Raw genomic sequence first — 27,900 nt, 5'->3', positions numbered from 1 at the left:
GATTAAAGGTGTACCAATCACACACACAATATATATATATATATTTTGGTCTGAATGTCAGGGGGTCAATGTCACTATACTGAAATATGAACTTCATATATTACTTCTGTAAAGAGATATCTTTTGAGTCGATTTTACACATTCATGTAGATATTATTTTTAATTTGGCAGTGATTGGTACACTTTAACAAAAATTGAGATTCTAATAAATACTTTTGCACCTTTGATAAGAATTGACAGGCCCACTTTTCGCTTGCCTTTGTATAGTCTATAATATCTTTTGCAAACCACATGTAAATCAAAATGAACACGACCTTATTTTAAAAACATCATATCCTCTTTGGTTAACCATCTTTGCACCACAGGCCAACCAAAATGATGTTATTTCTGAGAAAGGCATCAACAGCTCATACCTCAAGCCTCCAATAAATAAACAAACAGGACTTAATGTCCATTTTCATGTAAGCGATCTACATGTATTTCCTACCAGCAAACATCCAAGAATGACAAACACTTTTTCCTTCCTGACATACATTGTGCCTTGATCAACCTCAGAGGCACAGCAGGATATCCTATCCGGCTCAAGACACTAAGAACATGTAGGATTCTTCCTCTTGTAGTCCTACATAATTCCCAGATGCACAGTTGCACACGTACACAGAAAGTATGGATAGTAATTGAAAAAGGTGTGAAGACCATATTTGAGACTAAGACATTTTAGATTCCTTTAATAAAAGGAGAGGAGCATTCACAAGAAAGTTGCCACACCTATTATTGCTGGAACTTTTGGATGGGGAAGAGGGAAAGTGTGGTATTAAAAAAAGAAAATGTGCTGGCATTTTTTTAAATCTTTAAGGGGTGAATATCTCTGTTCATATGGAAGTATCACCAGCTGCCCACGAAAAGACAGTAAGAGCTGTAGAGTATTAATTGTCAATATCAGTAAAGCCCTTCTTGAGAGCAGCTAATGATGGTCCTCAAATTTTCAAGTCCCCCTTTACTGACACCCTTGCATGACTACATTATTATGATTAACTTACTGGGTTAAGGATGCTGCCAGATCCATGGATGTACTGTAGAATGAAATTCAAGAGACAAAGAACAAACTTAATGGAGGTGAAAACCCCAAACAACAATATTCATGGATTATATCATTAAACCTGTATATACATGTATAAAAGACATGATGAAGAATTGCTTTTTTGTTATTACAAATTCATGATTACAATAATTTGTTTTTTAACACTAGTTGTCAAAAGAGTATGTGATGTAACCACAAACCTTGCTCAAATCTATCATCACCACAGAAGCTTTTAAAGATTAATTTACAATAACATTAGTCCCTAAACATGTTCATGTTTATTAAACCTGTTTAGAGCTCAACCATAACAGATTAGTGTCTCCATTTTGGGATTATCTTTTGATCTAGAATGCTAGGAATTACACATTATGCATAAAATGAGAAGAAACAACAAAAATATGAGAAAATTTTGAGTCTATATCTAATTCAGTACATAATGTCCTGTCCATTAAAGAGAACAAGGTACGCATACTATGCATGTTCCCTCCTTTTGAAAACACCCCCTAAGTCCGGTGTGTAAAACGGGCTTTTGTGTACTACGAGCCGGACTTTGGTGCATGAAAAGTACCCCTTTACCGGACATTTTGGTAACACGCATGGTATCCCTCCGATCACGGAGTTGGGGGGCCGGGCATGACATACATGTACAGTTCATAATCGCCATTTTTTGTATACAAATTGGTGATCTCTTTGTTGAATTTCCATTTTTAATGGTTCATTGAATATACAGTTGTACTTTTTAAAAGAAACTGTAGGAGGAAAATAAGAATAATTGGTGGCAGTATAAAAAGCTAGATGGGTTTTTTAGACCTTCCGGCCTTAAGTAATATTATGGGTTAAACAAGCTAGCATGAACTTACCCCAGCAGACTGTCCTTGGAACCTAATAGAGTGAATCTGTACCTTGCCATCAATGGCAATGGTATCGATACGGTTCAGGTTCTTGACGCGATGGTTGTACTCAATGAAGTGCTGTCCATTCACAGCAACCTACAGGAGAAACAATGAGGAATGCATGTTCTTTAATAGTCTCTTCCTCCTTTTTCCTACTACCAATGCTGTTATCTATCAACTTAATTATATTTATTTATTTATTTGGTATTCAAAAGGGTTGCCCCGTCAGAAATTGAAATACTATCAAACTCGGGGGCCTGCATAACGTAAACATTACATACTGTACATGTAACATACATGAACATATAAGTTATGCACTTGTCATTTGTAAGACGCACCTCTTGACCCCCGGGAATGGTGCGTCATTGTACCGATGTGAGTCGTACATTTTGATACCATGACGCACCTTCCGTCACAGAAAGTGACACACCATTACATTCCATCGACGCACATTTGAGTCAAACATATGACACACCATTTCATGAAAATGACTAGCCAATGACGCACATTTGAGAAACACTTCTGCTTGGAGAAAGTGACGGTCCCATTGACACACCAAATGACGCAACGTGGTAAAGTGACTTACTATGACGCACATATGGGTCAGTATTGTGACGGACATTTTGCGGCCATGACGGTACTGTGCGTCGCGATTTTGGGGAACATGACGCAACCATGACGCACCATTCCCGGGGTCAAGAGGTGCGTCTTACAAATGACAAGTGCATTAAATAGTGAAATAAGTTCTTTTTGGAAAAATAAAATTCTTTCATTGAAATACCTCCAGTAAATCTTGATGCAATATTCATTAATATTTATCTAAATTCATTAAACAGTGTTTTGTGTGGTTCTGTGAGACTATTCAATTATTCTTAGTATGTCAAGCAAACATTGTGCTAAAGATTATGTAAAAAATGTACCAATGGGTATCATTGCATTTAAAAATTGATGCACAATCGGGCCAACATAACATTTTGGTTCAACTTACTTTTATTTTTTTGGTTGATCCAGTTTGAAATCAATATCTTCACATAAGTTGTGGAAAGGATAGTATTGTTCAACAGGCCAATATACAGCTCCATGTAATATTATGCTCTAAATTTTTAAACAGAATATGTAATTTTTGCAGCTTATTTAGCCCTAACCATAATCTAGGGAGTGGACTAAGATTAGAATACTATACTCTAGGAACTTGAAAGTTTTACAATACCTTGAACTGGTTTGCTTCACAGAGTATAATAATCTCAAAGTTCTGGTTGAAATTGAAAGGGAAATGAGACTGGCCCCTCTCTTCAGCACCCCACTTCTGATTCTTAAGGGTGTTTCGCACGCACGTCTTGGCCCCGAATCTGGGATTGAAGTGCAGGGCTACGTCTGATCTTGGATTTGTGCTGGTGCCACACTGCAAGTTAATGTGGAACCTATTCAGAAAGGGAAAAACCAGTAACTTCAGATTAGTCCTAGCAATCTAGCGTTGTGAATTGACATATTTTCAACTATTTTCACTCTGCATCTCGTTGGACATTGTTCCTCTTCACATTTTAAATATAATTTATATAAAGAGAGGGAGGGGGAGAGAGGGAGGGGGAGAGAGGGAGGGGGAGAGAGGGAGGGGGAGAGAGGGAGGGAGGGAGAGAGGGGGAGGGAGAGAGGGAGAGGGAGGGAGGGAGAGAGATGGAGAAAGAGAGAGAAAGAGAGAGAGAGAGAGAGAGGGGTTTAGAGAGAATACAACATACTGTAAAAGTGGTAATAATTGCAGTACATTAATTTCAACAGATTTTGCGCTAAGATCGGCAAGCACAAATGTTAGAACTCGCGAAAATATACCGGTAAGCATGACTTCTTAATTATGCGTGTTTTGAACAGGCTGAATTGCATGCAATGCGAATTTAAGAACCAGCGAATACGTTTTGGGTCGCCCAGCGCGAAAAAAAATTCACCAAAAAAAATAGCGTTTACAGTAGCTAATAATTCCAAACGTGAGTTCTGGTAATGGATTGCTTTTCAAGAGGAAGTGGCTTGATTTCATTCTTGATTGCTAACCATACATTAGACAGGGTTGTTTAGACCAGCAACACATTAACTAAAATGGGAAAAATTGTTGAAAAACAAATTTATTTAAAGGCAGTTACTTCACAGCTTATATCAGACCATGCATGTGTATTGCATCTATTTCTTTGTCTTTCTCATGTTTATAGTTCAGCTATTCTACATTTCCTACCATTAACTTAATTGATGTTTAATCACATCTACATGTATTTTTAGTTTTGACACCCTGTGTAAGTCTTGATTTCTTTATTCTTACTTTGAATACTATGGAACGATTTTGAAAGGGATTTCAAACAAAATATATGAAAATGTAAATCACATTTTGTATACAACAACTATAATTTTTTTCTTATTTTTAATGCACCTTTTACAGGCATATTTTCCTGTAGAAAAAAAGGGAAACAAATGATTTGCAGAGTATGTGAGTAAAAACTAGACTGAAACTGCTACATAACTGCTACATGTAGAATTGAAATATATGTACATCTAGCTCTAGTTCACAGATACTTATCCAAAGCTAGGAACTATTTCTGAGAGCCTCTTCCCATAAAATCCCATGTGTGTTAAACTCATTGTACTATGTACACTAACACACCCCTCTATTAAAGACATCATGCATTTGACAAATATCTATTTAAAACCACTAGCAGACGTACTATTGAACTTTAGACTAGAAAAGCACACTAAAAAAAAGAAACAAACACTAGTTACTACAGCAGAGAATACACTTATACTCTTTTCACACTGTATTTGCTTAACCCCATACTTTGCTTAGCCCCGTACTATCCTTAACCCCGGACAAGCTTTTTTGGCTTTTCACACACGCTGTTTTTAGTCCTGGGGTGGTATTCTGAACATTGTTGTAAGTTTTGTGTTATCTTTTGTTGTATCTTCCAGAGATAACACAGCGCTAATATTGTTGTAAGTTGGTATTCTGAACATTGTTTTATCCCTGTGTTATCTCTTGAAGGACCGCCTCTATCTTATCTTTGACCATTGATGACACGCCCATTTTTATGGACCCTACCAATCAAAATCTATTTTATATAAGCATGATACGTAGATCAACCAATAGGAATACTTTATGCCATATCTGAAGATGCGCCTAGCGCATACTAATCTTGGGCGTAATTAGTTATTTGAGCACTTATTACGCGCGTCATCATTATGCGCTGTTGAATGTGGATCATGAAGACAAATCACGCTTTCACTATATTGGTTAAGATGAGAGCATTAAAATAGTCCTATCCTAGCATGTAATATCTTAGAAAGTTCTCATCTGTGATGTTTCCGGTCAACACACAATCTTCTTCTAACTCGTCTATTGGCACGAAGTTGGTTCTGGGCAAAAAATATTGCCGCCATTATATCACCACGAAAGATACAACAACCCCCTACCTGTTGTAAATATTGTTGTAAATACCATGCAAGATAAGATAAGATAAAAGATACAACAACTTTCAGAATACCAATTATCTCGACATATTATCTCCCGTGCGCATATGCAAATGAGAATTAAATGCCACTTTATTAATAATACGCACAATTACAAGCGCACCAAAGTATGAGCGCAGGCGCGGCCAATAAGATGAGAGAAAAGATACAACAAAAGATAACACAAAAGTTACAACAATGTTCAGAATACCAACTTTATCTTATCTTCAAAGATACAACAATATCAGAGATAACACAGGGTTCAGAATACCGCCCCTGTACTCGGCTAGCGCCTATTCCGGAATAAGAAAATTCACGCTGTTCTCACTGCAATTTGTTAGCCCCGGACTAGTGATTGGACGGTGGGCTTCTTACTGCGCATCTGGCCAGCTGCGATACGCTCCATTGCGTAGTACCGGACAATTTTTTGTTTCTGTTCTCATTCATTTGCTTGGCACCGCAATTGTGGTGTTAGCAGGAGTTAGCACCACAATTGCGGGGTTAGCCCTGTCAATTTGCAGGGCTAGCTAACCCCGTACTATAGGTGGGGCTAGCGCACTTTGGTAATTACGAGTCTGAACAGAAAGTGGAATAAGCTCAACCCCGGACTATAAGGTGGGGCTAAGACCCCTCCTTAACCCCACCTACATGTATAGTACGGGGTTAAGCAAAATTTTGCCAGTGTGAAAACAGAAACAGTTCCCTTTTCATTACTGTTTTTACATGCCTGGTACTATATGCAAACACACGTCTCCTCTCTGTCTATATACTAATCATGCACAGGCTTAACAATCCTGACGCCTGAGCTGCACAGAAAGAAAACGAAAGTGCCTTAAGGCCCATCCAACACGTTTTTATCATGATAACAATAAGAGCTCAAGACTTTAGACCTCGTAAAGTATTGCTTGAATCATCACATTTGCAATCTGCACATTCCATTCAAACATTACACAATGCCAGTGCCATGTAAAAATACAGCATCGGTATTTGAGAATGCCAAAAAATACCTAGACATGCTATTGAAGAGGTTTCATTCTTGGTAACTGTGCAAATGTGATGAAGTCTAGACATGAAGGTTAATAATTTATATCTCATCTTATTAAAAATGTATTGTAAAGTAAATGAAACTGGTCTTTATCCTGATATTTCTGATTCTTTTTCTTTCTCTGTGAACGAGGCATTACTGGTGAAAAAAAAAACGATACTAAAAATTTACAGTTTGATACGATATGGTTCTAAATCTAAGGTTTTGCAGACTCTGATAAATTGTGAGACATCAAAGTGCTGTAGGCCTTTTTTTTGCATTTTCACTTATATTAATGTATTGTTATTAATGTATGTATTTCAAAGATCTATTATCATTGTAAAAGAATCTCCAATTTGGCCATCTGTCTGCCAATGATTTTGTAATTACAAACCATTTAAAATGAATAAATATAAATCACACAGGAAAGCAAACATCTTCAACGAATCCATGACCATTAATAACAACAAAAAAAGAAGTGAATCTCCTTTCACAACTGATTTGTCATGCTCTACTTATCATGAATCAACACGCAAATACCACTAATGTGAAGCATATAAATTAACATTACAGGTAGAATGTTTTAAAGGAGCATATGTCTATGGATTTAAAGTATCAGTGATTGATGTTTGCTATGAAAGCATTTAAACCAGGCTTTACATTATCAAAGATACAGGCTTATTCTTAGATTCGAAAACCATTGGGTTTCAGAAAAGGTTTGGGTTATCTAGAGCAAGATTAAATGTTTGGAATTTAGTCGGTGTTACAAATTGACCGCAGAGCGATCATCACCATCTATATGTCTTGTACAATCAAGCTATAGGTGCTCAGGCTGGCATTGACATCAGTATTGATGAGCATATAGAGTGGTGAAGTGTGACGTCATCAAAATTCTATTTTTAGAATTTCTGAATTTTTTTCTTCATTTTCCGAAAGAGCATAAAAAATAATGTCCAAATGTCGAAAACCAATTTAATATGTTAAGTATTGGCTGAGATATAACCATCTGAATAGATATATTTCCAATGGGAACTCAGTGTTATATGCTCTGGCTCCTAATGGTTAGGAGCCAATACTTAACATATTAAATTAGTTTTCGACTTTTGGACATTATTTTTTATGCTCTTTCGGAAAATGAAGAAAAAAATTCAGAAATTCTAAAAATTGATTTTTATGACGTCACAGCTTCGGTACCATATAGAGGTCTGTGAAAGTGGACTAAGAATTAAAGGACCTACCTGTCAGCTCCTGCTGGTACAAATCCCTGGATGAAAATCATCCTCCCTGGAGCCATGGATCCTCCATAGATGGCGCTCATGTACGGGAAAGGCTGGAGAGAGAGAGAGAGAGAAAGAGAGGGGAAGGAGTAAGAATTTACCTGAAGAATACAACATTTGATTACATTTACAAGCTGTAAGATTTACTTTGGAAGAGAACCAATGGGCTTTATTCTGAAAATCTTATCTTTTTTTGTTGTTGCTCCTTTTGGGGGCATTGTGATTTTATGCAAATATTTTGCATCACAAACCTCACTCGACCCCCCCCCCCCCCAAAAAAAAAAAAAAAAAAAAAGAAGGAGGAGATAGTTCATGTCTGCTTCTGTAAAAGTCTGTGTGCTTTAATTTACAACAAATGTAAAGTGCAGTTCACTTAAGTGCACCCAAATGTGAACAGGCTTAACCTTGAAAGGGTGCAGTGCGGCTTGGTGTATGTGGAGCGTTCAACGCACCCTTTCAAGAAAAGCCCCCCCCCCCCCCCACTTATCCCAAAAGGGCGAGTTAACGCGGTACTACATTCTCAACGCACCCTTTCAAGATAGGCGGGGGGGGGGGGGGGAAGAGCTTTTCTTGAAAGAGGTAAGCCATGTGAACAAGCCTTACAAGCACTATTCAATATTTGGATTGTGGGGAATTCATGCGGAGTGGGTGGTGTTATGAATGCCACAGGTCAATAGGGGGATAGATAGCGGGGAATTCCAAGGTTTAATGTCCACATTGCAAGCATGGCTGGATGTACATGCAACTCCTTTTATGTCAGATTACAGAGTTGAAACATCTATAGATCTTTCCAAATGTTATTCCAGGTTTATTAGAATGACTACATGTACATGTAATTTAATTTCAATTGAAAAAAATGGGCAGGGGTAGGGGTGCATGCAATCTTTATATCAAGACTAAAATATCACATAGTTGTTAAAGAAAAATTACCGGTACCTAGAGTCTCAACTATAGTCTTATTGTTATTTTATGAGGTGAGAACTTTCAGACTATGGCTTGTAAAAGTACAACCATTTATAAGGGAATTGGGAACGTTTTTTAGTCTATAAATGCTATAGCTCTAGAAAACAAATTTATGAGGAAATCCTACTTCCTTATCAGAGAGAGAGAGAGAGAGAGAGAGGGGGGGGGGGGGGTGAGAAATGTACATGGTTCTTTGTACTGGTACTTTCAAAGCATAATATTTTAACTTGGAAAAAATGTGATACAGGATGAAATTTCACCAGCAGTGAATTCAGGTAGATTTACATGTGTTAATGTCAGCTACCCTCCACAGTGATGTTCATGTAGATCATGTATAGTTTAAGATATATATGGAATCATTTATGTACAGATGAATTGGTATTCAATAAGGCTGCTCAGACCCCATCCCTCCCAATGCGGGGTCAGATGGACCGCATTTGTGTTTTCCAAATCTCTGGTAAAGGGGTACTTTTCACACAACAAAGTCCGGCCCGTAAAACACAAAAGTCTGGACCGTATTGACTTTACACACCAGAGATTGGGGGGGGGGGGGTGCTGTCAAATAGAGGGAACATATCATACGCGTACCTTAAATAACACTGAGTGGGGGGGGGGGGGGGGTGGGGACTAGGGCTCAGACTCGGTCAATAACAATATCATAGCGTGGCATGGTGCTAAAATGATTAACAAATTAGAAGTAGATTAGTATGGATAATTTGAAATGAATATATCCTTTTTTTTTTATTGTATTGTTACCTTATTGTATTTGGTTTAATGTTCTGTATAATTTTCTTGCAACATAGTGGACTCCCTTCTTATCTCAAGCCACTAGATTTTTAGGGTTACTGTTAGATCCTTCACATTTCTTAATCTATATATCTACTTAGGTGACTGGTACAAATCTAAATACAAACATCCCTATTGGAAAATTGAAAAAGTGAAAACGATTTGTGTTTTATCTCAATTTTTTTCATTATTTTTATTATTTCCAATTACTGTAGAAAAAAAGAATGATATGTCATTTTTTGATATTCAATTTTGTTGAACTCAAATTCAATGGCACAGGCATGTATGGTCATGTATTAAGGCTCATCACCTAAAGGTCATCTCAAAGCTAATGGTACAAATTTATGTAACAGATATCAAACACACCACTGTCTGGTTGATAGCGTCCACCCTAGCTGCCTGTCCAGTTATGTATACATTGACCTCTCATTCTGCCCGTCTTCCTAATCTGGCCATCACATATTACCATCTACAACCTTGCTACCCATCTCTAGATCAAGCTAGCTAGCATTCCACCCTTGCCAGCTACCAGCTGTCAGTGACCCTTCAGACTCTGACTGATGAGCTCTCATTATTAAGGTTGTCTGCCATGAAAAGGTCATACTTAATTACAACATAAGCAGTAATGAGACCCCATGAATTAACTTACTATATATGTTCTCTTGGAACTGCCTTAGAACATAGTAAATAAATCTATCTTTCTAAATGTGCTCAATATCTCATGTTCTTGGCAGAGATACAGAAAAAGAAATAAAAAGAAGCACAACAAAATAATAGGACATCGATGGGGACAGGCTCCATATAAAAGCCTTTATTAAGCTCACACCTCATCTGTACAAGGAAGTAGAAGCTTGTATTCAGTTTAAGTGAGGTGTAGCATTGTCATAGCTAGGCCAACACTCAAGTTTATTTCCTGATCAATCTTGTGTTGGCCTTAGGGCACTAGACAATAATGGCACAGAGCTACATACCTATACGACAACGATAATGTGTAATGTAAACTTGATGTAAACAGCATCTGATGATACCATTAACAAATACAGAGTGCATAGCCAGGACTATATCTTAGAAATTCAAGAAGGCCTACTCTTTTTCATTTTGCGATGAGTGAGAAATCTGTCATCTCCCACACGTTGCACTTCCTTAACCCTGTGAATGCATGACTGGTGGCAAAGAGCTTCATCATATCTGTCATTCATCTCAACATCCTTCTTAAAGTTTATAACAAAATATTGTACTTTCACCAGGTCACTGGTAAGTTTGGTCTTAATGGGGGGATGCTCGAGACTAGACGAAGTGTCCTCATGGTGTGAAAGTTAGTAACCCCTCGTATAGGGAAAATGATGACTTTAATAAATGATGATGATTGTGATTGATTTAAGTGCCACATTGCTTTCTACTCAGGTCAGGTCCATCATGGCCTTGCATGGAAACAGTTTACAACATTTCAAGGCACACTGTTTGTCCATTCTGTTCAATCTAGTCTTGGGAGATTGTTCAGAATTCAGAAGTTAAACTTAATGGGTAGGATCATCCCATTACTAACTATATTACCAGTACACATGTTGGAAAACAAAATAAAACTCATATTTCTTAACAATATTGAGAGGTATACCTCTTCTATCAATGCCCTGTCTAAATACTTATCATAAAACTGAATATAATATATAGAACACAAATGTAAAAGAGGAGGTTGGGTCTTGGGAAGCAAGATTGTATTCCTACTGACAACAACTATAAATCGTATCAGGCCAATTGCCCCTAGACAATCAACCCCCCCCCCCTGAAAATTCCCCCTAGGTCAAATACCTCCTTAGATAATTGTCAACAGACAAGATATCATGTTAGACCCCCCCCCCCCCCATACACACAGGGGATGATTATCCTAGAGTGCAATTTTTCGAGGGGGGGGGGGGTGATTGTTCTTGAGGGGGTGGTTGTCCTAGGGGGAATTTTCCAGAGGGTAATTGTCTTAGAACCATTATAAATATGAGGATATCAGAGATTCTAATCTTATCCTAAAGGGAATTTTTAATATAATGAATTCATTGAAAAGGCAAAAAAAAAAGCACTGCACACAGAAAGATGTATATGGGACTACGCACAAGTGCGCGACACATGCGTTTATCTCTCACAGTCCAATAGATAAACTAATTTATCAAATATATCAATTAGCAGGCGGTTTCCCGGCAAAATTGTTATCATCATGTATTAGTCTAAAACATATTCTTTCACATGATTGGTAATAAAGAGCTTCCATTTCATTTTTTGAAATTGGGGCGTTTCCAATACCGGTCTTTACCTTTAATCTATCGATGTCTTTAAACGTATGTACAAGGATAAATTTTCTAAACCTGTCTGATAAATTGCCTATTCATAAACTGATCTTGACATGACTTATTTTTCTCTCTCTCTCTTTCTCTCTCTTTCCTTCTCTACTTTCCACCAATTTCCTTATATCTTTTCTCGTCTTCTAATCTGTTTGGTGATATCATAATGCCTTCTAAGTGATTTGATGTTTTTCCACTGTTAATTTGAATTATTAGAGTCTTTTTGCTTTAAACTACTTCTAATGCATATTATCTTTATACCGGTATATTAGTTTTATATTGTTTTTACCTTAGCTTGTGAGCTTTGGTGATTTTCATTATTTATATTTCCAGGACCAGGATGTTAAACAGATTTTGTATCTACAATGTATTTCTGATTCCTGTTGCCCTGATTAAATATATTTCAATACAAAAATAGACCTTTAAATAGAATGTGTTATTTTTCATGAAAATACATGTATGCATTCTAACATTTATAAGCAATACAATGAAATCATTCAGTTTTAACTAAACTCATGAAGTTGGCTCAAGAGGGGGGGGGGGGGGGAATTGAAGAAAGGATAGAATACATGCATAAGAAGAGCTTCAAATATGTAAATAAATTTGTTAGATTTAAGAAAATGTTGTACTTTAATTGAATACTTTCTGCATTTGAGCTTCCTCCTCCCAGAAAATTTAAACTTTTCTGCACTATAGCTTCTCTTTCTATTTCATTCAGGACAAGTGTCTGACATTTAGATTTGCATGTCTGGCTATTGAGCAAACTTTACACTAACACAAGCAAACAGTTTCCATATAATCTGTTGTTTACTTTTCTAGTGCAAACTTACTCAAGAATAGGTCAAATACATGAGGTTTATGCCTATATACCTTTGGTATCACATGTTATTTGGTAATGACCCATGTGATTATGACAAGAAGATTACCCAAGATTTGTATGCCTGCCTATGTAGGCATGACTGGAAAATGAAGGAATAATTAAAAAACATCCAATCCAATTCTCAAATGATTGAATGTAGGCAATCCATTTGAAGAAAGACTGGAAAATTACTGAATAAACTGCCCAAAATAGCCTTCAAAATTGAGGAAACAACTTGTAAATGTGTAAAAAGTTAAGATAATCTCTTTAATTTTATTGAAGATACTTACTGGATTCAGCACAAATGGAAGCTGTCCCCCAGCTTGTTGTGGGTATGGGTATGCCATCTTGTCGGTTCTTTATTGGAGTTTGGCAGAGAAAGATGAGACTGCAGAACATAAAGAAAATAACAAATTCCTGTAGAAATAAACTTAATCATACTGAATTAATCTGTTAATTATCTGGCGAGTAATACAGAAAAAGAATCAATTTGTGGTATGATTTATAAACTTGAATTACAAACCCATAAAAATACAAAGAGGGGGTAGAGCATCTCCGTCCGGGGGTAGAGCATCTCCGTCCGGGGGTAGAGCATCTCTGTCTAGGGGTAGCTGTAGTCCCTCAGGACGGTGATTCATCTGGCCTCCAAAGGCGTGACGAAAGGATGAGAGGTCTTAACGTTATCTTGTTGAGTGAAGGTAGGATGCTTATTTGACAGATATGGGTATTTGATGTGAGGAAGATCATATGATGTGGATGTTTGCTGGTTCCACTCAGATCGATATGGTTTGATGCGGTTCTTGTGCACTACCATCTCTTTCCTGTCGTCGGCAACCAAACTCTGAATCTTGACTGTGAGCTGAGATGGTGCTGAAGAAAGAACTCTGTAGGGCCCTTTCCAGTTAGGGGCCAACTTGCTTCTGCTTATTGCTGGATTGTTGACCCAGATCGGATCTCCTGGTTGGTACTGTACATCTTGTTCTTTCTTGTCGTAAGTTGCTTTCTGTTTGGCTCGAGCCTTATCGTTACATGAGGTAGCATGCTGGAAGGCTCGATGTAACCGGGAACGTAGGTCTTGTACATACTGGTAAGGAGTGTTAGCTGATCTCAAGTCATGGTGAGGTAGAGAGTGAGGCAGACGTGCTTCTCTTCCATATAGCATGAAGAAGGGAGTAAACCCAGTTGACGAGTGTACGGTTATATTGTATGCCAACTCGACCTGTTTGAGATGTTGATCCAGTCACCTCCTCTTTCCACCATGTATTTAGCAAGCTGGTCTTTGATGACACGATTGGTCCTCTCCACTATACCAGCACCTTGGGGGTGATATGGAGATGAGCGAGTTTTCTTGATACCAAGCTGTTTGCAAAGTTGGTGAACAAGAGTAGACTCAAATTGACGGCCCTGATAGGTATGCAGCACGTCTGGTAGTTCATGTTCTCTGACATAGTCTTCAAACAGGTGTTTTGACACAGTTGCAGCTGTCTGATCCTTCATGGCATACATATTGATGAATTTTGTAAAGTGGTCTACAACCACAAGGATGTAGCGAAAGCCACTAGAAGAAGGAGGGAGCATTGCAATGTCAGCAAACACCATCTGGAATGGGTAAGAGGTGGAGAAGCTTTTCAGCTAAGTGTTTCACTAAGCCGTCTTTGCCAAGATGAGCGACAACTTCCGCGACAATGAGTAGTCACTGCTCCGAACCCGTCATATCTTTTTAATTGCTGTAAAGCGCCATCACAAGTCAGTTTGTTGCTATTCCATGGGCCGCGAAATGTACGATTAGTTTCACTATCATTCTGAGAAAAATATAGACGAGTTCGGTAGGTAATATTCTGGGATGCAAAATGCAAATTTGAAGAAGTGATAATACAAATTATACAGATATTTAAAAAAACTGAATCTAAACATTAAATCACAAATCGTTAAACTATAACATATAAATAAAAGAGATAAGAATGTTACACAACGTTGTCCATAGTCGATCCATAGTCTTTTTTTAGGATACCATCATACCTTTGGGGCCTATGTGCATTATTATTCCCTCTCTAATTACTTCTTCCAAATTATATTTTCAATATTAAATCAAACACGAAGTGAACGAAGCGAATCTGGATGATTTTGGACTCTGTGTTTTCTGTTATTTTGTGAGTATTTTGACATTCCGTATATGTTTCTGACTCTTGCTTTAGTAATGTTAGGCTTTTTAAAGCCTCAAACTACAACCAGGAGCATGTTTTATCGCATCGAATCCGTGAAATAGTGAACTTTGGACTCGGTTTATTACTACCACTCAGAGGATCAAAAGTGCTGATAGTCCCAAACACGCAAAATTTCGTTTCCAACCTGCTTTTTCGTATTTCCGATAAAACCCTATAGTTAGTATACTTCTATGCCATGGTATTGCTGTTTAATGAGGCATGAAGTGAACATATTTATTGTCGGCGCTGATGGTCAACTACAATCATCTTATTGCCCCAGTCTGCTGCTACTAGGTATCACAGAAGAGCTGCGTTGAGTGGGGACACACAGAGCTCCACCACGCAAATTCTCTTTTTGTGAAGGAAGATTTTCATATCATGGAAAAAATAAATATTATAAAATTATATGTCTCTCGAAAGCTTAGGATTCTGTCTTTCATGTCATGTCATTTTCATCAAAATCCATTAATTACTTACGACACAGTTGCTTGAGATTTACCCTCTAATTCGTACGGTCTCACTTCGTTTGTCGCCATTTTTTTTTGACGGCCGATTTGTATCCCTAGTTTTAGCTCAATTCGCTTGAACGCCATTCGTCTTTGAGTTTTAAAAATCCACTGGTTGGAAAGAGCACATCTTAAGCTTTATTTTCATATAAAAACTGATGGGGGTATGTTTCAAAAAGATCGTGAAAAATCAGAGTGAAAAGTTTGAAACAATTTTTCTATATCAGAAAAACATACTTTTAATTCAATTTTGATACGAGAAGAAAGAGAATTTACTGGAGAATACGATCATGTAAATATTAAGAATGACCGCTGGATGGCGCTAGAGCGCGAATCCGGTTAGTACAGCTGTACTCTGTGTATAATACGCACTGAGCGAGAGTGACTACAGCGAGCAAGCCCCCAGCTTCGCACGCGGACCCGACGGGCAACGTGGCGGCCACGTGTCGCATCACCGCACCCGCTGCTTGCCGTCCCATCAAGATCCGAAACGGAGCATGAATCTGAGGCTTCAAATATCGAAACTGAGGCAGGATTTGCAGCATTTGGCGAACAAATTAGTAAATACATATATATTTCGACGGAATTATTATGCTATCGTAACCTAAACAGATTTTAAAGCGATCACAAGACCAATAATACATGTTTGTGTTTTTCCACTCGCAATTTTTCTCACACGTCATGCGAGTGAACTTTGAATTTCAAAGTGACATTTTAAGAAATTCAAGAACAAACTTGTGTAATCTTTGTCAATTTATAGAGTGAAAATTTAATCAAATTCTGTCAGAAAAAAAATATTTTGTGTGTTTCAATCTACATCAAATAACTGTAATGACGGCTTTTCTGATCTTTGGATAATAATTATTAAATTCCAATTAAATTCAGGCAGTGTCTTTTCAGTAATCATATCTGATTGATGCACGTCTGTATGAAAACCCAACGACACACACACACACACTCGGTGATAGCTCGGCGGCCGTGCACCGCCCATACTGGTGTCTCTATTCTCATGTTGTGATTGCGAACCCACGCCAAGGATTTAAAGGGCATTTATTGTTTTCCCAGAGTTTTTAAATTTAAGATCGTGGATTCAATTTATGAATTTCAATTAAAAGGGATTTGTTATTATTTTTGTTTATATAGTAAATAAGTTAGGTAGGCCTAGGGGGAGGGAGGGTGGTTGGGGGGGGGGGGGGGTAAGAGGACATTTTTTATTTTTTTTTGGTCTAAAAAAAAATCGTAACGACTCAGCCAACCGCTGAATAAAAGGGGGGGGGGGATAAGAGGGCACTTTTTTTTTGGGGGGGGGGGGGTCTAGAAATTTTTTAATTTTCTCCGTTGGGGGGGGGGGGGGGGCACGTCCCTGTTTTTCAGTACATTTTGGGGGAATTTAGGGCTGATTTTAACATATTTTTTTGGCCGGGGGGGGGGGGGGGTATGTGCCCCCTGTGCCCCCCCCCCCCCCTGGATCCGCCACTGCCATACTTTCTATTGATGTGCCAAAATTCATTCCCCTACCATTAATGGTTTTCAATTTAGGCAGACTTGAAAACACAAAAAAAAGCTTAAGGGTGCTTTAAAATATGAAGTTTTAAGAGTTAAGAGCCTTTTTCAAATGCCATTAAAAATTAATTTAAATGGATTTGATGGTCCAAACTTACAGAAATGATTAAGCTATATACATACCCCAGATATGCCGAAATTCAGCCCCACTTCATAGACACTCTTAAATCTAGCCATGTTTCAAAACCCATGAAAACTTGTTCCGGCGACGCAAAAATAGCCATTTGTCACACGCATCAAAATGGGCTTCATTTAATTATTTGAAAAATTCCACAAAAAAAAATATTTGTCTAAAGGACCTAGAAAAAAATAGGCATGTAGAAATTCATACAGAGAACAGATTTCTTGAAAAGAAAGGTGATTCATCAATTAATTACAAAATTATGTCGCCTTGAAAATGGCTAATTGTCAGTTACAGCCTAATTACGCAAAATTTGACCATTTCGTCTCTTATGTAAGTGGCCGTATTTTCAAAAGTACTTATTCAAATTTGACAAATGAGGTATCAAAACTCCTCTTTTCATGTGCTCTAAAATGAAATTGGCAGGGGAAATGAAATGTAGATACTTTCAAACTTTAGCTGTGATACCTACTGCTACCCAGGATTTTATTGTGGACACTTTAAGCTTCATTGTTGGTAATTTAATCCAGCTCTACCGAAACCAACGATTACCATGGCAGATACAGACAAAGCCCAAATGAATACAAGGGGGAAGGAGAAAGAGAAATCTGCTTTGCTGGCATCAGTGATACAGGACATCTTTCGGGATAAAAGATTCATCGACTTAGTGGAAGAGCGCGTTAATAAACAACTAGCTGACATCAGGGAAACCATCGACACTCAACAGGCAAGGATCTTCGATCTCGAAATCGTATCAGACAGCAAGTCGAAGGAGATCGCAAACGTCCAAAACCAACTTGAAAATCAACACGAGCAGATTAAAACACTACAACGCAAGCTCGACCAACAGGAGCAATACTCCAGGCGAAATTGTCTCCTGTTCTTTGCCTTCGAGGAACGCAGTGAAGAAGATACCGATGACATCATTCTTCAAGTGGCAAATGAAGTTCTCCAGGTCAATCTCTCCAAGGATGATCTGGAACGTACCCATAGAAATGGCTCCAGGCAGAAACATCAAGAAAAGAACCTGCCACGCCCAATCATCGCGAAGTTTACATCATATAGAAAGCGCCAGGAAGTAATCTCCAAACGACGGAAGCTCGCCGGTAAGCGGAAGTCCATCCAGGAAGATCTGACGAAAGCAAATCAAGACCTACTTGCACATGTACGAACCTCTGAGAAAGTAAAAGCAGCATGGACACGAGATGGTCGTATTCTAATGACTGACAAAAACAACAAAAAACACTTGATCTTGTGCAAAGACGACCTACGGAAGTTTTAAAGTCTGGTTAGGGTAGGCACATTCTGAACTAAGTGAGTGAACTTTTCATTTAATTTTTTTCCCCCTCATTTAACAAAAATACTTATTACATACTTTGTTATTACAGTATATTAATTGTTATGTTCAGTATTTATTGTACCCCTATGTTTTGTTGTTTGTCTTTATGTAGACGGATTGTCATGGTCATATTTAATGTTCTCCTTTTACATGGATGATACACATGACGCACAGTATCCCATATGCTTAAACCCAGTGTTTCCATTTTCTGATTTGAGCGATGATGAATTTAAGAATATTTTTTCAACACCATTGCATGAACATAAAATTGATATAAATAAATTTAAAAATACATTTAAACATTCTTTAGAATGTGATCCAGTGTGTGACAATGATGACGATGATTTTTTACAGGACGATATTGTTGAAAGTAATTATTATTTGGAAGATGAATTTATGTCTTTACCAGAATTAGATTCTGATTTTAGTATTATACATTTCAATGCAAGAAGTTTATCCAAGAATTTTTTAGCTATAAGTGAATTTATTCATTCATTAAGTTACTCTTTTTCTATTTATGGTTTCACGGAGACATGGATTCAAAGTAATACCCCCATTTTATTTCATTTAATAATAATAATAATAATAATGGTGGCTTCTTATATAGCGCACATGTCCGTCACGTTGTGACGCTCCTGGCGCTGCCCTGATTATTACCCTGGCTTTAGCAAGGCAGCCACTGCGGCGCACTAGCATTTCAAGGAATTAATTCCTGCCAGGTACCCATTTACATCACCTGGGTTGAGTGTGGCAAATGTAGATCAATGTCTTGCCAAAGGACATTAGTGCCGCGGCAAGGATATATTTAGAAGGATATTCATTCATTCATATTGATCGTATCAGTGGTAGAGGAGGAGGAGTGGCTTTTCTTGTTTTGGACTCTTTGAATTTTAAAATTAGAAATGATATTTTATTGCAATGCGATGGTAATGAATGTCTTTTTATTGAGATTACGAATAAGATTGGAAAAAATATAATTGTTGGAATAATTTATAGGAAACCGCAATCAAGAGTAGAAAGCTTTATTAACGCATTTTATGTATGTCTACAAAAACTTAATAAAGAAAATAAATTTATTTAAATTATGGGTGATTTTAATATTGATCTTTTAAAATGTTCAAATAAATATAGTGCTGATTTTTTAGACATGTTACATTCCTCATCACTCTTGCCACTAATTGTTAAACCCACACGTATTTCTGTAAATAGTGCAACTCTTATAGATAATATATTTACAAACAATGTTTTTTCATGTATAACCCCGGGAATATTTTTAATGATGCATCTGACCATCTACCAATATTTCAAATAACAGGGAAAATTATTTGTAGAGATTATGTGTGTAATATTCCTAAAAAATGTATAATCAATGAACGTACTATAAATAGTTTAAAGTTAGATTTAAATAATGAGGATTGGAATGGGGTTATGTATCCCAGTAATGTAGAAGTAGCATATGGTCGGTTTAAACATAGATTTATGGTATATTATGATAAAAACTTAACGTATTCTACTAGAAAAAATAAGAATAAGTGCAAGAAACCTTGGTTAAGCGAAGAATTATTGAATGTAATCAAAAATAAAAACAAGTTGTATAGAATATATTGTAAGAATTCTTCTTCTAATAATAAACTTAAGTATCATAAAGCTCGCAACAAGGTAAATAAATTATTAAAAATGGCACGCAAGGCATATTATGCAAATAGATTTAAGAAAACTAAAGGTAATATTAAACAAACATGGTCTGTAATAAATGAAATATTTGGTAAATCTAGGAAGACTTTGCCTTCATATTTTATAGTAAATGGACAAAATATTCATGATCCACATGATATTGCAAATTCTTTTAATGATTTTTTTATTAATATTGGATTGAATATATGCAATACTATTCCTGTAAATAATATTGTAAATTATAGAGATTTTCTGCCTCAACCATGTGCTACATCTTTATTTCTAAAACCTGTTAATGCAAATGAAATAACTACAATTGTGCAATCATTAAAAAGTACTCAAAGTTGTGGAGTAGATGATTTTAATCCATGTGTAATTAAGAAAGTTATTGATTATATTTTAGAACCTATTATTCATATTTTTAATATGTCTTTAAGTACAGGAATTATTCCATCTGATATGAAAATAGCCAGAGTCACCCCAATATACAAAAAAGATGATGTTCATAATTTAGGCAATTACAGACCAATCTCAGTTTTAACTTTTTTTTCAAAAATCTTAGAACGAATTGTATATAATCGTTTGAATACATTTTTATTAAACAATACAATATTACATTCTTGCCAATATGGATTTACCAAAAATGTATCAACTGAAATGGCTCTAATTGATGTTCATGATTATTTAGTATCTTCCTTAAGTAATAAATTACACACTGTAGGTCTTTTCTTAGATTTAAGCAAAGCCTTTGATTCTATAGATCACAATATTTTGTTAGATAAATTGAATTACTATGGAATAAGAGGTGTTGCATGCTTACACATGGTTGAAAAATTATTTGAATAATCGACACCAAATAGTTGTATATAACAATGTTTTATCTGACCCAATGCAAGTCACGTGTGGAGTCCCTCAGGGCTCAATTTTAGGTCCTCTTTTATTTTTATTGTACATAAATGATTTAAATTATTGTTCAAACATTTTGAAATTTGTCCTTTTTGCTGATGACACCAATATCCTCTATTCTCATAAAGATATTAATATTTTATGTCAAACTTTAAATAATGAGCTGCAGCATGTATCGCAATGGTTCAATAGTAATAAATTGTCTTTGAATACATCTAAATCAAATTTTATATATTTTCATTATAAGCAAAAAATTATTTCAGCTGATTCATTGAATGTATTAAATATAAAGATGAATGATGTTCCGATAAAACGAGTGCAATCAACTAGCTTTTTAGGTGTAATTATTGACCAAAATTTAACTTGGAATGCTCATATACTTACCATTTCAAACAAAATTTCAAGAAATATTGGTGTCATCAGCAAATTACGTCATATCTTGCCACAAAATATTTTGATTTTATTGTATAATACAATGGTTTTACCGTATTTAATGTATTGTAATGTTGTATGGGGCAACACATACCCAACGAGATTACAACGACTGCATATATTACAAAAACGTATAGTAAGAATATGTCTTATGTCTGATTTCGATGCCCATTCAATACCATTATTTACAGTTTTTAAATATTTTTCAATTGAATCAATATTGTATATCACTCATGGTTTTTAAACATAAAACTGATAAACTGCCGATTAATCTTACCACTATGATGAAATGTAAAAAATATGTTCATAATTATAATACTAGAAATCCTGATAACTATTTTATTGAAAAATGTCCATCAACAAATTCCTTATTTACTTTTAGACACACTGGCCCGAAAATATGGAATTCTCTCCCCAAAGATATACGTGATACTGCTTTCTTAAACTCTTTTAAATCTAAACTAAAAAAATACTTCATCTGTTTTTAAATCTATAATAATATTTGCATGTTAATACGTCTCCTATGTTTTGTACACTGTTTTGTTATTGTTATACTTTTTAAAGCCAATTGTTGGAACTTGTATATGTATCTTTTAATAACAGGGAGCTGCCTCGACAGAACCTTATGGTTTTATTTGCAGTTTCCCCAATTCATTTCTATTGCTGTTTAACTTTTTATAATTCCGATATATTTGTAGACATGTTTCCATTTTGTGTGTATTTTGTGTTTTCTATATTGTATATAATCTGTATCTTATATGTCTTTTATGGACTTGAATTGAAATAAAACTTGAACTTGAACTTGAATTATATAACGAGTATTTATGAGACTCCAGAATAAAAACTGGCTGAAAAAAGGTATTTTGCCTAAAATTCCTCGTCACAATAAACAAAAAAGTACGTAGTGATAAAAAAACACTCACTGGTTTTTCTTCAATTTAAGAATCTTTACAGAAATATGCAAATCGTTTGATGATCTACATTTGATAATGACACTGTTTATTATTTATTTTAGGAGAATTTATATGCATATATTCCTTTTTGAACAATTTTAGCCCCAAAAGTTGTTTTGGGTTATTCTTGATAAATCAAATGGATCGTGCAAAGACTATGTTGTTGAGCTGCTAGTATCGCGATTTATCGATATCATGTCTGTCATGGCTTTGTGAAACGGTTTATCCTTTTCATGACATCTCCGTAGGTCGCCGACAAAGATATGACTGTCATGGAGTTGGTTTCGAGAAACGGCCCCCTGGTGTTGGATTTCTGAATGACTCGCAAGCTGTGCATGTCTCACAGTGGTCCATAACATCCCGATGCATGAATGGCCAGTACATATCATTCTCAGCTCTGGAAAGTGTTCTCTGTGCACTGAAATGGCCAGAAGTAGGGTGACTGTGGAGCCCTTCTTCACGTACCAAACTTTGAGGGATAACTGCTTGGTACAAAGTGGTTGACTTCCGTCTGTCTGTCTTTGTGCGATAGAGGATGCCATCTTGTGTGGTAAACCGACTCAATTGCCATAAGAAGCGTCATATTCTTGGTGACAGCAGACAAATTTCTTTGGGACTGAAATTTGATGTTTTTCTCCACCATGTGTTTGATGGCCTGTATATCCTCATCTTGTTGTTGGTGATGGAGAATCTTGGGTAGTAGACCCTCATTAGCAATGTCTGACATTGAAGTAGGAAGGGATGGTATATTGATAGAATTCGAGGATTCTGGCTCACGTCTTGTTGACTTGGTTTGTGTACTAATGGAACTTGTAGGTCCAGTGGCAATCAGGGAGCACAGATGCGGAGATATCGAAGAAGGGAGATCTGTGAGTCACCATCTGAAGGCGATGCATGACTGGACAGTGCATCTGCGCAGAGATGCCAACCTTCTTCAACAAAAAAAAGTATTCTTAAGAGCAAAAAACAGTATTTTTGGACAAAAAACAGTATTTTTGAAAAAATCTCTCAACTTAACATATCGCCCAATCGAGGAGCTTAAAAAACCAGGCAGTACCACGTATACGTACCAGGATAGGAGCGCGACGTGCATACATTACACATGGGTTGTTCGCAATGTGCGCAGTTTGGGGCCCGTATCACCATCCTGCGTGCATCGTTTTAAGATGTAGGTGCATAATACACTTACGACACAAAGCCCATGATCAGAAATTAAGAAAAACATCACTAGAAAGAAAAAAAAACATCACTAAAAAAAATTTAAAAAAATTAAAAAAACGTAACAAAACATACAAAAAACGTACTGCCATATTTATTGCGAAAAAACGGAACAAATACAGCAAAAACGGAACAGTTGGCATCTCTGTCTGCGTTAGTGTGAGATCTGCCACGGCGATGTATGATCGAAAATGAGTATGAGTGCAGTTCCATCATCCAGCGAGCTCTTCTTCCGGTTGTGTCATCTTGGATGGGAAGTTTCTTGTTTCTCGTTTATTGTACCTCTAGCATGCTGTCCATGTGCAGCCTCATACAAAGTATATTCAAATTAAAAATACATTATCAACCAATAGCAAAATAGGGTTTAAGAATAAAACTGAATATTCATAACGAAAAGGAGAAGAGAACCATTGATAAGTAAGAAGTGGAAATATGCAAATGAGAAGAGAACATACCACCTGTTCTAACTTGAAGCGTTGGTATGTGGAGAAGAATGGTGGAGATGAATGGATGAAATGACTATGCAAATGATGTGAAATGAATATGTATGAAAAGAGACTAGAGAAACAAATAGTAATTGTGACAAATACAAGTAGGGAATGAGTCTAATTTGATCTCTTACAGAGGCATGATGGAGTATCTCTGCAAAAATAGCTGTGCCTACTGCCATGTCATTTGACATTTGGAATCTAAAAAAAAACTGAACTAAAAAACTAAGCAAACAAAAAGTATCAGAAACTGTAGAATCAGCAATATCCTACATTTTCCACTTTAAAAAAGAAATCACCCTTTCTAATTCTAATAATATATCTCTCTGCAATTCATCATAACTTAGGTCCACTAAACATGAATCACATATGGTCTACGCACAGCAGCGTTTTTCAACGTTTTTTTTTTACGTCACAGCACCCATACCATATAAGAATGAAAAAGTTTTGCATCACCCTAATCCCAAATTCATCACAGACTGATTAACATCACAAGTTCAGCACTCATCACAAAAAATAAGATCGACTTTAAAAATAAAGACCAGTTATGGTCATGCGATTGCATAATTGTGAAAGAAACGTTGTGGAATCAATCAGAAAAGGTTGATCATGTAGCATATAAGTATTGGTGTGTACTGCAAGGTTCTGGAATCATCAAAAAGATAAGAAATTTGGCCCAGTTTTGGTAAAGTTACAAGCACTGATGTACAAAGAAAGATGTATATGGGACTACGCGACACATGCCTGACACATGCGCGATATCTATCCGGTCCAAATAGATATACCTTACCAAATATAGATAGGCGGTTTCTCGTCAAAATGCTTCCATTTCATTTTTTGAGAGGGGGGCGTTTCCAAAACTGGTCTTTACCTTTAAGTTGGACTTAACTATGACAGGCCATTCATGCCACTAGTAGACAGCAATAACCATCTGATTTGGGTCATTTCTTTAATAAAACTGACATTTGTTGTCATTCCCCAATACAGATGGCAACCCATAGATCTCGTACCGTGGGGATGGCTATAGGCCTATATGTGCATACTTTCGTCCACGACATTTTCTCCCCGATTTTCTTTATTTAGATCTAATTTCCTGATTTCTAAATCAGATGTAAATTAGGTCGGTATGTCATTTGTCCTAATTACAGTTATCAAAATTTGATAACTCAATATTAAATTGATAATTTACGGACTTACTTATATGAATTATCCAATTTGTATCTCCGAACGTTCATGCACTCGGAACATAGGGCTATATGACCCGGCGGCCAAAATATTTCCGGGTCAACCTACCAAAACATAGCCAAATGGCCAATCAGAGCACTCTTTTCGTGGGAGTTCGTTGGTCAAGCTGGGCTTACTCGTACGTAGCTACGGTAGCTATTGGACGTTCGAAAAGAAAAAATGAATATTCATCAACTAAAACCAAGACGGATAATGTTGACGACGAGACTTTCTCGGATTAATCATTAATTTAGGATCTAAATGAGCAAGCTATCGTAAGTCAAATAAGCTATATATATGTTATTTTTAATTTGTGTTATAATTGCAGCAGTTATGAGGATGCAAAGAGTGAAAATCTCGTTGCATATCTCATTCATCGTGGTCCGGTCGAACCGAACCATTTGTTCCGTACAGTGCCTCACAGAAAGAGGTCCCCAGACTTCAGTCTCTGTAAATGGAGGTCTAGTGGAGCCAGACGTAGTCTCAGTGGAACAACCGACGATTAGAGAGACTGAAGCTTTCGGTCTAGCCACTAGTTGCTATTTTAGTATTGGTCTCTCTATTATGATCTTTATGTGACGATTTATACATCCCTTCAGAAAACAATGCCGCTCTATTTGCAGCAGATACAAGAAAACTCACAAGGATTTTCAGATCAATACCACCATAGCTACACAGGAGAGTTATCCGCAGCTAAATCACATTCCACACACCAAACTGCCAATTTGAGATTCTCAGAGACTATAATATTAGTGATCTCATATTTCAAACATTCATAAATTTCTTAATGTTGGTCCGATTTATTTCAAACTTTCGCCATTCTATTTGGGCGCCTTTGAATGTTTGAAAACAGATAAATGGCGCAATACAAGTGCTGTGGATCATCATCATCTTATTTTTCTGCTTTCGGACAAAATAACTTATTACAACTTAGATCTAGTCTACATAGTTTGGATTGCCCTTTGCCTTTGGTTGGCCTCAAGTCAAAGCCTAGGCTACAGTACAAAGCTAGGCTAGAGCCTTAGAGGTTTTAGGTTAAATTAAAGAAGTGTCCGGGGGGGAAGGAAATTGGTTTCCTATACCACGATAATGCCAAATGAATACATGTATTTGAACTGATAAACTTGACAAATTACGATATAACTCACATTAAACGGAGTGACTTCAGATGAACGTGCTCTCCCGGCTCTCCCCAACACAACAAGGCACCAGCTGCATGCTAAGGGATTGCACGATCGCGCGCAAGATCGAGAGTCTACAATCTCAATGGGGGAGTCTAGGCCACGCCCCTGTTCGGTGGAGTCATGGTAGAGGTCAGAATCTACGACTGCCAGCTGCGATCGAGACTCAGACAGCCCTCACTTCCGTCCGTCGGGGGTCTGTCGGCAAAAAGGGAAGGATCGAGAAAAGGAGGCAGAAGAAGGAGATGGGCCGAGAAGAAGAAAAGAGAAAGGACAGGGAAAGAAAAAGGAAAGGGGAAAATGAGAGAAGGAAATATTGAAACACAAGGCAAGAAAGAGAGAGAGAGAGAGAGAGAGAGAAAAGTTAGGAAGAGGGTAAAAATAGAAGGGAAAGGTAAAGAGGAAAGAATTAGAAGAACGATAACGGAAAAGGAAAACATAGGAATAAACAGAAAGTATAGCTGCTAACCCCCGCCCCCCCCCCCTTAAAAAAAAGGGAAAGGAGCAAGGGTGGAAAAGAGCAAGTAAGAAAAAGGAAAATAAAGAAGATATACACTGTCGCTCATAAAGTTGGAATATTTTTGTTTTACCCAAATTTATGGAATTATTTTTAAAATAATTTAAATATAATAGATCTAGATAATAGTATATATTCTCAGATTTATTGAATAATAATTTGAACAATGTGTGTTTTGTGTGACTGCTAAAGCATGTGTATGCTACTATGCTTATCAACTAGGGGACCTATGCCCTTAAGTCATAAATGACAGTAATGAGGATTAATGCCCCACAAAAGGGCACTAATATAGCACATCGACACGGTTTTGATCCTGGGGCCTCAAATTTACGAGGCCATTGCTTTGTCACTGAACCATGACTGTACGCAGCGGGGGCTAGGGTAGGGGGCAGTTTCCATAAATTAAACAAAAACACAGAAAATGCAATAAATTTTCAATAATTTATTGTATTTTACCCCGGTCCCCAACATAAAAAAATCCTCTGGACGGCCATGCATTATGGCTCAAGGCATGGGCACACAGAGGATTTTTTTATTTTTGGAACCGGGGTAAAATGCAATAAATTATTGAAAATTTATTGCATTTTCTTTTTTTAATTTTATTTATGGAAACTGCCCCCTACCCTAGCCACCGCTGCGTACATTCATGGTTCAGTGACAAAGCAATCGCCTCGTAACTGTGAGGCTCCAGGATCAAAACCGTGTCGATGTGCTATATTAGTGCCCTTTTGTGGGGGATTCATCCTCATTACTGTCATTTATGCCTTAAGGGCGTAAGTCCCCTAGTTGATAAGCATAGTATCATACACATGCTTTAGCAGTCACGCAAAACACACCTTTTCAAATTATTATTCAATAAATTCTGAGAATGTATACTA

General features: G+C 36.8%; 1 protein-coding gene across 1 annotated transcript in view; it reads right to left on the bottom strand.

The window, feature by feature from the left end:
- LOC115929584 (galectin-8-like) overlaps positions 1-26,508 on the bottom strand; it is a 37,801-nt gene extending 11,293 nt beyond the window's left edge. Inside the window, exons 1-6 of the mRNA XM_030999071.1 lie at positions 26,473-26,508; positions 12,987-13,084; positions 7,720-7,811; positions 3,185-3,395; positions 1,942-2,070; positions 1,041-1,073 (exon numbers count right to left, since the gene is read on the bottom strand). Of these exons, the coding sequence (XP_030854931.1) occupies positions 1,041-1,073; positions 1,942-2,070; positions 3,185-3,395; positions 7,720-7,811; positions 12,987-13,043 (522 nt within the window). The 5' untranslated portion in view covers positions 13,044-13,084; positions 26,473-26,508. The remainder of the gene's footprint in view (positions 1-1,040; positions 1,074-1,941; positions 2,071-3,184; positions 3,396-7,719; positions 7,812-12,986; positions 13,085-26,472) is intronic.
- Between the last annotated feature and the right edge of the window lie 1,392 nt (positions 26,509-27,900).

This window comes from Strongylocentrotus purpuratus, unplaced genomic scaffold (assembly GCF_000002235.5).
Source record: "Strongylocentrotus purpuratus isolate Spur 01 unplaced genomic scaffold, Spur_5.0 spur5_scaffold_5, whole genome shotgun sequence".
Classification (NCBI taxonomy): Eukaryota; Metazoa; Echinodermata; class Echinoidea; order Camarodonta; family Strongylocentrotidae; genus Strongylocentrotus; species Strongylocentrotus purpuratus.
This window is presented reverse-complemented; position numbering and strand designations above follow the sequence as displayed.